Source organism: Pinus tabuliformis, chromosome 9, assembly GCF_031772625.1.
Source record: "Pinus tabuliformis cultivar Carrire ecotype Pingquan chromosome 9, CPIR1, whole genome shotgun sequence".
Classification (NCBI taxonomy): Eukaryota; Viridiplantae; Streptophyta; class Pinopsida; order Pinales; family Pinaceae; genus Pinus; species Pinus tabuliformis.
Genome location: NC_142307.1, coordinates 1,902,155,496 through 1,902,168,974, shown reverse-complemented (window position 1 = coordinate 1,902,168,974; position 13,479 = coordinate 1,902,155,496). Strand labels below are relative to the sequence as shown.

The 13,479-nt window shown below is 35.9% G+C and overlaps 1 protein-coding gene across 7 annotated transcripts in view; it reads left to right on the top strand.

The window, feature by feature from the left end:
* LOC149156541 (uncharacterized) overlaps positions 1-13,479 on the top strand; it is a 488,936-nt gene that overhangs the window by 223,718 nt on the left and 251,739 nt on the right. For all 7 annotated transcript variants that reach the window (XM_089438264.1, XM_089438263.1, XM_089438267.1 and 4 more), the window contains 2 exons: positions 3,170-3,246; positions 3,336-3,385. In XM_089438264.1, coding sequence (XP_089294390.1) covers positions 3,170-3,246; positions 3,336-3,385 — 127 coding nt within the window. The remainder of the gene's footprint in view (positions 1-3,169; positions 3,247-3,335; positions 3,386-13,479) is intronic.

Sequence of the window (13,479 nt, the reverse complement as noted above, 5' to 3'; positions counted from 1 at the left end):
GCAGAGCCATAGAGAGGCAGTGTAGAGGCTAGTGAGGAGTCCGAAATTACAGAGGGAATTCGAGTTTCAGAAGCCAGGAGTCGGGGTGTGAGGTCCTGAGGTAGAAATTGTATCTCATGTGTAGCAAATTGATCAGCTAGAGGATTGACGTTGTCCCCAGAGAGCTTGATGCTAGGCTGACACAGATATTGCGCAGAAGTAGTGCAGAGGCAGCCAGAAACGCCGGGGGCAATCAGTCTGGGGCTGGATCAGCTAGGATTTCCAATGATAGTGTGAGGTAACCTCACAATTCTTTCTGTCAGTATTTCTCTCTGTAACTGAATAACCCTGTGAGGTATTCAGAGATGTATTCAGAATTTGCTACTGCTTAATAGTAATAAACCCTCAGAGTTGCTACACCGATTTTCCCGTGTTGGGTTTTTCCGAGGACATTTGTCCAAAAATAACAGTGTCCTATGTGTTTGTATTTCCTTGCTCAGTTTCTATGTTTTTAGAATCATATTTAATTTGGTGTAGGTTGCTTCAGTAATTTGCTTCAATATTTCAAGAAGAAATCTGAAATAAGTTTGTAATGTAATTTACAATCTAGGTGAAGTAGATTCAGGTGGTTGTAGTAGGATTCCTGGGATTGTTAGATCTAGGAATTTCACATGCATAACCTATTTGAGACTCCCTAGGGTAATCCTAGCCTTTAGATCGACCAATAGGCCCTTTGAACCCATGTTTTAAATTGCACCCTTATCCACTATAAACCCTAATTTGTTTTACTATTATCCACTATAAACCCTGATTTGTTTTACTATTATTTAGTCAATTTTGTTGTTGGATCTGTTGAAATTCTATGACAGGTGCAGTAGAATACAATTTTTTGCCAAGTAATTAATTCATAATGGTTTCCAACCAATATTTTATGCCGCTGCTATCATTGAATAATTAAACTTTAAAAAATCTCAATAGTAAATGCAACAAAAACACTAAATATCACAAAAAGATAGCCATGCACAAAAGAGAATATTTTAAGCCCGGGAAATCCAATCTTGGGAGAAAACCGAACAACTTTTCTTAGGAGAAATTATTTTTCAGCAAGGTATACAAATCAGATATTTGTCTAGAAATCTATGCCAATATACAAGTCAAAATACCAATCAAAACTGGTCAAATTCAACTAGTCAACGCTGGTCAAAATTAGTCAAAAATCAACTCTGGTCAAATTTTGGCCTGCGGTCAAGTTCATCCTCACAGTCAGCAGCCTGCAGTCTATGGTCAAACCTGTGGTTAGATTCGGTCAATGCCCTGTGGTCAAATCTGCTCAAACCTCTGCAGTCAAGCTTGGCCTACTTCAGTCAATTAGCTGTGGTCAAAGTTTTAAACTCAGTTGATTTCTCATACTTGTGGCCTCAAGAAAGTGGGTCAAACTTGGTGATGAAGAGAAATGACTTGCTCTTTCTTGGACTTGAAAAGAAAGATCATAACATCTTATTTATACATGTCCAGGGAGTGTGACAAACCAAGGGACACATCCCTTCATTGGCTGGCCAACTTGACTTCTTTCTGGGCCAGCTTTTCTATCTAAGGCCGAATTGAATACCTCCTGATGCTACAAAAAACCAACAGGATCCTTAGGGGGCATTTAGCTTAAGATCATCAGGTTACTTAATATCTAATCCCTACTAGGTAAGCCTCCCTTGTGTTGAATTGTGTACTCTACCAAAGAGGGGAGTAGTTGTTGAGGTGTCATTGATTATACTCCCATTTGTTGCGCATTGTCAAGGTCACCTAGAGAGGCTTTGCACTAGGTGTTGGATTTTGCTGTAACAAGTCTGTATGGATTCTTATATATTATCCTATCTATTTTCTTGAAGAATGATATGCTGCTAGCAAAAGGTTGATTTCAGACCTTGAAAACATATAATTGGCAACCTGAAATGGCTGCATGAAAATGTTACAAGCTCAGTTGATTTCCTACAGGTCTGTGTGTGTAATGCTAATGTACAGTCTGATTCTTGTAGTTGGGGAAACCCTGCAGTCCTCAAATCATAGAGAGTTGTGTTGCCAACACCATCATTCCATCCTTTCATGGGTTCAAAACAGCTTCCAACATTTCAGACTAATGTCAAAAAGGGTGTCTTGGGGATCCTTCAAAATTTTCAGACATAAGGATGGATAACAGGTCCCACAGGGAGAGGTTCAACACATTGCTAGTATCCTCTATGACGTTTAAGTTCAAAAAGCAAATATTTGGTGCATGGGTTGTAAGTTCAGCAGTAAGTTCACACGAGTAGTAATATCAGGGAGATTAAGAAAAGAACAAACATACTTGGCTTTCCTTTTCAATGGCATTTTTTAAGCCAACAATTATCCATATCACTTTTCTCCAAAGTCCGAAATTCCCAAGGAGTTAAAAACATGAAGTATATGAGATGAGCCACAATCTGTTGAATACTTGGTTCCAAAAAAAAGGGTACAAACCATATAATTTTGTTTCCAGATATAGTGATGGACACTGACGAAGGAAGTTTAATGATTTTCAGTCAAAGGAATTGACACCGACCAAGAAGTTTAGAATCACCATCAGAGGGAATATTTGGTTGTAGGCCAGAAAGAATAGAAGTTGTTTTGACACTACTTGTAATGTATCAAATGGTTCGTTCAGAATATCCATGTAAATGGAAAACAACCATGTAATCCATAAGAATAAATTAATAATTATTGATATGAATAAGACGAGATGTTTGGTACGGACCATAAATACAGGTTGAACGGGTGGTCACGTAAATAATCACGTCCTTTGGTAATATGCTAACTACATGACTAAATATAATTTCAAAGTGTGGTCACGTAAATACTAAATAGTGATGTCTTTTGTTAATAATCTTAGTTATTAATTTATATTAATAAATAATTTTTTTTTTTTTTTTTTTTAAAATATAAATTAGATAACTTCAGTTACATTATATATTTATATTATTATCTAGTATATTATCTATGTAGTAATATACCTATGCATGTTACAGTTTTGATTAGTGTGGAGTTTTTAAGCTACAATTATGTATTCTTGTTACACGAATTAGGTAATATTAAACTGTGTATCAAATGTCATTTATTTCCTTACAGATGTTAGTTAATATATTTTCTTCTGTTCTGATAGCTTATCTGTTGCTATTAACAGGTAATGGTCTTTTTATATTGAAAATGGCTCAATTGTATGAACATCTGAATTTTCTCGGCCTTGAAATTAATAAAAAGGTATGGACAGACTGCGGACTGCGTTTGTTTTGTAAAAATTTCCTAAAAGGGTATCATGTATTAACATTGTTACTGCATATTGTGTGCAGCTTGTACATCGTTCATTAGCTTGTATACAAGAGATGGAATTGATGAATGCGTAAGTCATATTTTCCCAAAGAATCAGATAGATAATCATATCAAATTTATAATCATATTGATTGATCTTTAACGTAAGAATACACAAACCTAGGTCAGAGGAACATATGCATGTTAAGGACTGCACTTCTTAAATTTTCACATGATTATTCACTACATTGAAATTGACTTTGGATGAAACTTGATTTCCATAACGTAAGAGTACATTGAGAATATTGAATGGAGGGAGAGGAAAATAATATAAATGTACATAGTAGTCAAATAGAGAACACAATCATTCAAATCCAAATTGAAACTGATGTCCACCAAAGACCAAAATAGGTTAAACCAGCCTAGATCCTTCTTAACTCCGGATCAATCAAGCGCCAAGAGGGATCAAATCTCTTGAGGTACAAACCTCTTTTTTGAGTACAAAACTTGAGGAAAGGTTTGCACCTTGAGAGATTTGATCCCTCTCGGCGCTTGATAGATCTAGAGTTAAGATGGATCTAGGTTGGTTTCAAATGTGTGTGGCCAAAGAAAATCTATCGAACAGATGATTGATTTTATCAATAATATGTAAAATCATCTAATATTAAATATAATCATTTTAAATATGCTAAATATGTCTCAAATTAATTTGGTCATTTTAATTTTAATTTTTCTTAGCTACCTCAGTTTGTTGAGATGATAAATATTGTGAATAACTTTAATAATGAAAAATGATGAAATAAAATTTTTGAATATAATAATGTTGAATGATAGAAAATGTGAATAATAAGAATATAGTAAATTACAAATAGTCTTTCATTGTAATTAATCTCAAACTATTTTCTTCCATTATTCTTATTGTCACCCTTGTTACATTTGTCGTCTTTTCATATCGATTATATGAAAAGGACATGTTAAATCGTAAACTATTTAAATATTTAGTTCGAGATATTGTAGTAAACATCATACCTTGTTTCTCTTTCTCTCCAATATTAATAGATTGAATTACTATAACACAAAAATCAATATACGTTTTCAATAATTTTTTTATGCTTACACTAAAATCAATGCACAATATTAATCAAATCACTTTAAAATTATTGTACCATCATACATCCAATTACATCAAATCAGAAATCAATATCTACACTGAAATCAATGCATCTAATGCAAGAAATCAAATAAGATTAGAAAACAAAATTTACACTGAAATTGATGCATCTAATGCAAGCAATCAAAGACAATTAGAAATCAACATTTACACTCAAATCAATGCATCTAGTGCAAGTAAGCCAATAGGTTTATAAACAAACATCTATGCCAAAATCAATGCATCTAGTGCAAGTAAGCAAATAGGATTATAAACCAACATCTACACTGAAATCAATGCATCTAGTGCAAGCAATCAAATAGGATTAGAAAACACCATCTACACTAAAATCAATGCATTTAGTGCAAACAATAAAATAGAATTAGAAATCATCTACATTGAAATCAATGCATCTAGTGCAAGCAATCAAATATTGTTAGAAATCAACATCTACATTGAAATCAATGCATGTAGTGCAAGCAATCAAATAGGATTAGAAATCACCATCTACAATGAAATCAATGCATTTAGTGAAAGCAATCAAATAGGATTAGAAATCATCTACATTGAAATCAATGCATCTAGTGCAAGCAATCAAATATCATTAGAAAACATCTACACTAAAATCAATGCATCTAGTGCAAGCAATGAAATAGGATTAGAAATCACCATCTAAACTGAAATGAATATATCTAGTGCAATAAATATTCTTCCCTCTCCCCCCTCCATATATATATATATATATATATATATATATCTATCTCCCTCCATCTCTCCATTTTTGTCTCTCTATCTCAACCCCCAAACACACATGCTCTCTCACTCCATATCTATCAATCTCTCTGTCCCTCCCTCTCTCTCTCCATCTCTCTCTTCTTCCCTCTCTTCACTTTCCATCTATATCTCTATCTCCCTTTGTCTCTCTATATCACCCCCAAACATATACTCTCTTTCTCCAATCTATCTATCCCTCCCTCCCTCCTCCTCTCCCCCCCTCTCTTTCTCCAATCTATCTATCCCTCTCTTGAGGTACAAACCTCTTTTTCGAGTACAAAACTTGAGGAAAGGTTTGCACCTTGAGAGATTTGATCCCTCTCGGCGCTTGATAGATCTAGAGTTAAGATGGATCTAGGTTGGTTTCAAATGTGTGTGGCCAAAGAAAATCTATCGAACAAATGATTGATTTTATCAATAATATGTAAAATCATCTAATATTAAATATAATCATTTTAAATATGCTAAATATGTCTCAAATTAATTTGGTCATTTTAATTTTAATTTTTCTTAGCTACCTCAGTTTGTTGAGATGATAAATATTGTGAATAACTTTAATAATGAAAAATGATGAAATAAAATTTTTGAATATAATAATGTTGAATGATAGAAAATGTGAATAATAAGAATATAGTAAATTACAAATAGTCTTTCATTGTAATTAATCTCAAACTATTTTCTTCCATTATTCTTATTGTCACCCTTGTTACATTTGTCGTCTTTTCATATCGATTATATGAAAAGGACATGTTAAATCGTAAACTATTTAAATATTTAGTTCGAGATATTGTAGTAAACATCATACCTTGTTTCTCTTTCTCTCCAATATTAATAGATTGAATTACTATAACACAAAAATCAATATACATTTTCAATAATTTTTTTATGCTTACACTAAAATCAATGCACAATATTAATCAAATCACTTTAAAATTATTGTACCATCATACATCCAATTACATCAAATCAGAAATCAATATCTACACTGAAATCAATGCATCTAATGCAAGAAATCAAATAAGATTAGAAAACAACATTTACACTGAAATTGATGCATCTAATGCAAGCAATCAAAGACAATTAGAAATCAACATTTACACTCAAATCAATGCATCTAGTGCAAGTAAGCCAATAGGTTTATAAACAAACATCTACGCCAAAATCAATGCATCTAGTGCAAGTAAGCAAATAGGATTATAAACCAACATCTACACTGAAATCAATGCATCTAGTGCAAGCAATCAAATAGGATTAGAAAACACCATCTACACTAAAATCAATGCATTTAGTGCAAACAATAAAATAGGATTAGAAATCATCTACATTGAAATCAATGCATCTAGTGCAAGCAATCAAATATTGTTAGAAATCAACATCTACATTGAAATCAATGCATGTAGTGCAAGCAATCAAATAGGATTAGAAATTACCATCTACAATGAAATCAATGCATTTAGTGAAAGCAATCAAATAGGATTAGAAATCATCTACATTGAAATCAATGCATCTAGTGCAAGCAATCAAATATCATTAGAAAACATCTACACTAAAATCAATGCATCTAGTGCAAGCAATGAAATAGGATTAGAAATCACCATCTAAACTGAAATGAATATATCTAGTGCAATAAATATTCTTCCCTCTCTCCCCCCTCCATATATATATATACATATATCTCCCTCCATCTCTCCATCTTTGTCTCTCTATCTCAACCCCCCAAACACACATGCTCTCTCACTCCATATCTATCAATCTCTTTGTCCCTCCCTCTCTCTCTCCATCTCTCTCTTCTTCCCTCTCTTCACTTTCCATCTATATCTCTATCTCCCTTTGTCTCTCTATATCACCCCCAAACATATACTCTCTTTCTCCAATCTATCTATCCCTCCCTCCCTCCTCCTCTCCCCCCCTCTCTTTCTTCCCCTTCTCTCCCTCTCCCCCGCTTCTATCTCTCTTCCCTCTTGTTATCCTCTCTCCCTCTCTCTCCATATTTCTTATCACTCCCTCTCTCTCCCTCCACCTTTCTCTCTTTATTTCTTTATTCTTACCTCTCTCTCTCCCCCTCTAACTCCATCTCTCTTTCCATCCCTCTCCACTCTCCCACATCCACTCTCTCTCTCTCTTCACCCTCCAACTCCGTTACTATATCCTTCCCTCTCTCCTCTCTCCTTCTCTCCCCCATTCTCTCCATCTCTCCTTCTTTGTCTCTTTATCTCACCCCCAAACATACACACTCTCTCTCCATCTCTCCCTTGTCACTCACTCTCTCTCCACTTCTCACTTTATGTATTTCTTCTTCCTTCCCTCTCTCCTCCTCTCTCTCAAGTCCACTCTCTCGTACTTCCTCTCTCTCCCTTTCTCTCCTACCTCCCTCTCTCTTCCCCCATCACTCTCTCTCTCTCTCTCCCCTCCGATCCTCTCTCTTCCCCCATCTCTCTTTCTCTCTCTCTTCCCTTCGATCCTCTCTCTTCCCCCATCTCTCTCTCTCTCTCTCCAACTATGTTACTATATCCCTCTCTCTCTCCTCTCCCCCCTTATCTCATCTCTCTTTCTTTGTCTCTTTATCTCACCCCTAGACATAATCTCTCTCTCTCCCTTTCCATATCTCCCTTGTCACTCCCTCTCTCTCCACTTCTCACTCTCTATGTCTTTATTCTTCCCTCCCTCCTCCTCTCTTGAAATTCCTCTCTCTCCCTTTCTCTCCTACCTTCCTCCCTCTCTTCCCCCTCCAATCCTCTCACTATCTCCCTTCCTCTCTCCTCTCTCTCCCCCTCCATCTTTGTGTCTCCCTCTCCCTCTCTTACCCTTCTCTAGATTTCTCACTCATCTCCCTCTCTCTTCATTCCTCCTCTCCCCTATCCTTAAGTTTATCTCCATCTCTCCCTTGTCACTGCCCCTATCTCTTCGCCTCTATTAGTCTATGTCTTTGTTCTTCCCTCCCATATATATCTAGAGTTAATATATATCATGATATATTAATATATATTATAATATAACAAATTTAATATTGTATTAATCCAAAGTTATTAAATTTAATAATATTAATATTATAATATATTAATATGAATATTATATTTAATAATAATAATAATAATAATATTAATCTTTTAATATTAATATTATGGTTAATAATGTTTTTTTTTGTATGGTATTAATAATAATTGGCCCATGGTATTTGGCCCATAGGCTTCACCTAAATAAAACCTATTTTTTGAGTGTTAGTAAGTATAAAGAGGTTTATGGAGTAAATATAAAAAGAGGTTTTATTTATTTACCATACCTCTGGTTTATTTATATTTTTATTTATTTATCATATCTCTTTTATTTACCATGGTATTTGGCCCATAGGCTTGGTATATAATTAGATGTTGATTTCTAATCCTATTTGATATATTTTTATTTATTTATCATACCTCTTTTATATTTATTTATTTACCATACCTCTTTTATAAATATGGTATTTGGCCTATGGTATTAATAATTATTTGTCCCATGGTATTTGGCTCATAGGCTTCACCTAAATAAAACATATTTTTTAAGTTTTCGTAAATATAAAGAGGTTTATGGAATAAATATAAAAGGAGGTTTTATTTATTTACCGTACCTCTAGTTTATTTATATTTTTATTTATTTACCATACCTCTGGAGTAAATATAAATTTTTATTTATTTATTTACCTTACCTCTAGTTTATTTATATTTTTATTTACTTACCATACATTTTTTTGGTGTTTGTAAATCTCTTTATATTTTAAATTTATATTGTGTTTATACATACTAATAATTAGATTGATTTTTAAATAGAGCCGACATTAGATTAGAAATGTTAAATGTTAAACATTCGTTTACATTTACATTTACGTTTACATTTACATGTCAATGTTTTAAAACTCTGACTCGAACTCTGACTCAGTCGAGGGTTGACTTCAACTCCGACTCTGACTCGGTATTGACTCGGCCGGCGCAATTTCAATGACTCGGTCGTTGTAAAAAATACATTAAATATTTACTTTTTTATAAAACATAATTTTAAAGATTTTCATTCATGTTTCCAAACACAGCATTATAATATAGATGGAAGACAACATATGATCAAAGTAGGCTCATGAATATATCCATTATATCAAAATGGTACCCAGTGCACTGTCCAATACATACACGATGATGATATAGAGATCAAAACAAAAACACATAACCAAGGAGGCTAGAAATGGCCTCTACAACAAAAGTCTGTGACCAGTACTACTGGCTACTGCTAGAGTTCCCAACATCATCTGGCTCAGTGTTACCTGGGAGTGGGAACGAAAGCAGGGAGCGAGAGCGAAAACGGGAGCGGGTGCGACATTTTCAGAAGCTCTCGGTTTGGGAGTGAATCCCAGAGGAGTTCGACAACCAATGTCACTAACATCAAGGTACATAGAGGGATTGGTGCTTGATTAAATATGAGTTCCATACCCTAATACATGACAAAATTCAATGGAAACATTGCAATCCCCCAATCCTGAAATCCTGAAAAACTGATAAGTTTGCTGGATTTTGAATGAAATCTAAAATTCTACTTTCTCCATATGAAATCCAATGAGGCCGGAACCGCTCTCAAACATCCTGAGTCATTTCATGGTAATGTTAAAAATTAAGGGCTGGGGTTGCCCACATGCAGGCCTCCCAATTCATGGACGCGGGTAGCCCCAATTCAAATCCACCTTCCCTTCCAGCATTCGGCACTGCTGTTTTCACTCTTGGGAGCATCAGTGCGCACCTCTCCGTCCTATTTGTTAAGGAATCCAAGGATTATGAAGATGGTGAGGGCAGCCAAGCACCGTTATCCGCTGAACCTCTGGCATCTGAGGAGGAACGAGAGGGAGCAGCTCCGGAGCAGGCTCCTGCCCAGAACCAGAAGACGAAAGCGTCCTCCTCCAAGAACGCTGCAGAGGAAGCAAGGGAAGACGTCACTAAGGAATATGGATGGGTGCCAATCATTGAGGAGCAGCCCGAGGATTAGAATTCAGCGGCAGGCTGCGTCGATCATCTTTTTGCTCAGGTTTTGTTCTAGTCTTCTGTCTAGTTCGCGCTCTGTGTCGGGATATGGGTTAAGGCAAATGTTTAAGTCTGAGTCTTTAAAAGTTTATGTCCAGGTCTCCATATGCTCTGTTTCAGTAAATGGGTCGCCCCTGCGAGGGCAGTTTTTGATTAAAAGCCCCTGCGAGGGTGTTTATGGGTTGGAATGAAAATTATAATGTGTTTTGATGTACTGGGTGCAATTCCGGAGGGAAACGCTGCCCCTGTAAGGGCTATATGGGAGTTGCAAAGAGCCAACCCACAGAGCCACAGTTGGCCTTGGGTAACTTGCTTTTTTGACTGTAATGTTCACTTGTACATAATATAATACACTAGCATAGTTTTACTGAGAAAAAAAAAATGTTAAAAATTTAAGTAAAAGGATGAAAATGAAGATTAAGGAGAATGTCACTTTTACCATGATTACCATGAATAGCATATCAATACTAGGGATCAGAGTGGGTTAAATAGGGTTTGGGAGAGGGGAATGGACCCCAAATAACACTTAACCAATTTTTAAAACAACTTGGAGTCCCCAACACTTAGCAAAATCTTAAAAATTCAAAAAAAAATATAAAAAAACGTTGTTTTTGGGGTTCACTGGTCGCATGAACTGACCTGGCCGAGTAGTTATGGATCCGGCCGAGTCGGCCGAGGTATGACTGACTCGGCCAAGTCATGCTATAACTCGGCCGGGTCAGTCATAACTTGGCTGACCGAACCGTTTTTTCTACCGAGTTGAATTTTTTTTCCGGCTCAGACCAACTTGGCCGAGTCGGTTCCGAGCTGGCCGGATCTTAAAACAATGTTACATGTTTACGTTTTTATGTGAGATCTACCCCATACTAGGCTGTTTACATTTACATTTACATTTACGTTTACATTTACGTTTACAATTACAATTACGTTTATGTTTTTATGTGAGATCTACCCCCATACTAGGCTGTAGAGAGCCTCTCGGTTGAATGACCACTGACAAGAGATACATCCAGTAAAGTAGCCCAACGAAAACAGATTGGGCAAAGGAATACCTAAACTGAGATGAAATGAAATGAAGAATAAGTAGAAGGACAATAGGAAATAAAATGACATGATAATTGGTATATAAGTATGTTATTCCAAGAGGGAAAACTTTATAAAGTGAAGAATAGTTAGTAAAGAGCATGGCTTATAAAAGATGTAGTTGCCACAAGAGAAAGGAGTTTTCCTTGGTCATCGTTTGAAACAATAGTGTGTATGTTAATCCCATGTTCCTATGGATAGTGTCCTTAGGAGGGGCCTGAGATGATAGGGTTCTAGGAGGTGATTCTGGGTGGCATCAACCTACTTCTTGGGGATGAAGATGACATAGGACATTCTTATTGTCTAAGGCTGGTGAACTCCCAATTAAGAAACTGATAGTGCATCCTTGAGTCAATGTCTTGCCTGAATAACTCTCTTAGGTATCTCTAATCCTGCTAGAAACCACCAATATAGCACGATATGAAAACCAGGTGATGAAGGTCAAGGAATAATGTCGAATGGTCCTAGTATTGTTCGAGTGGCATAGGGGTGCTTCAACCCCTAAACTTTAAAATAGGAAGAAAGGAGGTCATTTGGGTAGTTGTGGCAAAAGAGATCTGAAGTGGACATTGCCTGGGAGAAAAGGCCTTTGTAATGTATAAGGAAAGCTATTTTTGATCAGATATTTGAATAATGTCGAAAAAAATGACCTGAATTTTTTTAGAGACGAATGTCGCAAATGTTGGAGCTGCGAATAAATTGGCAAGGGTCTGAAAATTGAAAAAGTTATAAAAGTTGGGAGAAAATTGAAAAAATGGACAAAAGCTCAGCAAAATTAAAAAAGTACAATAAGATTCATTCTTTTTCAATTTGTTTAGCATCTAAAGTATCCACAACAATAGATAAATATGAAAAGAAAACTAATATATAAGATGTATAAGAAGTCTAGTGCTACTTTACGTATCAATCAATGTTGCACGAAGCAGGGAAGAGGCGGGGACATTTTTTGGAAGCGGGGACGCAGAAGTGTCATTTCCCAAAAATCTAGGAAGCGAAGTGTCTCAGAAGCATCTACTATATATATTTTATATTTTTTTTTTCGTTTATATTAAAAAACATCCAAAATACCAAATTAGTTGTAGAAGATGTGGAAACATGCATATTTGTACATAAATCAAGATAGATATGGCATCCATTGTACAATAATGATTAATTATTCGAGCACCAACCATCTAGAATCTAGATTCTCCTCCTCTCATCTAGCCTTTGCCTCTACCTTGATTGTCTAGGGATATTAGTCAACATTGTCATTTTTGATCAAACTATCTAATCCAAGCCCTAAAATATGGTAGAAAAAGCTTAACATGCTTGATCGATGACTTTGACTTAATTGAAAGGTAATCTTTTGCTAAGGGCATGACAAAGGAGTTCAACAATTAACACCACCAACAATAGGGTACATATAGGGCTTGGTGCTCCTGATTAAATATGATCTGATAATGAGATCTAAGATAATTAATAAGGTACTACAGACTCATGTGCATGGATGTACCTATGTTATTTTGTGCAATGGATCGATCAGAGTGTGAAATACATAGACTTTGAAGCAGTTAAAGACTATAATAGATAAACACATAAAAACACAACAGATTTAATAAGGAGTTCACCCAATACTCCTGGGCTACATCTCCTGGTCCAGCCTTCAGTGGTGGCCTCTCTATTAAGTCTTCAAACAAAGTTTTTACAATAGTGAGCTCAATTTGAGCCTCATGCACAATAGCTTCAATTACAAGAGCTTCACTTGAATCCCTCAAGTTCTTTATGAGTACACAGACTCCCTCACAACTCTCAATCTATGTGCTAACTCTGTCTCGCATTTGCTTGCAACACTGCCTCCTGTTTGCTCTCTGTTTGTGGCTTTTTAAGCCAACCGCGCTGCCTGTTCGTTTCATATCCTTGACTCTTAGTCTCCTCGACCTCTTGAACGCTTTGGATCCCTCTCCAGCGTTCTACAATCATTGCCTAATGCATGGAGAGGAGGTGGCCACCCATTCCGCAGTGCTAGAGTGCTTCGGGCCTTTGAAACGCCTGTAACGACCGCGCTTTGTTTTTCAATGAAAATACATTTTAACAAAGAAAGTCCGCCAAAACTCAATATACCGGACTTCAAAGTCCTTTAAATATGATTCATTCCCCTATTGG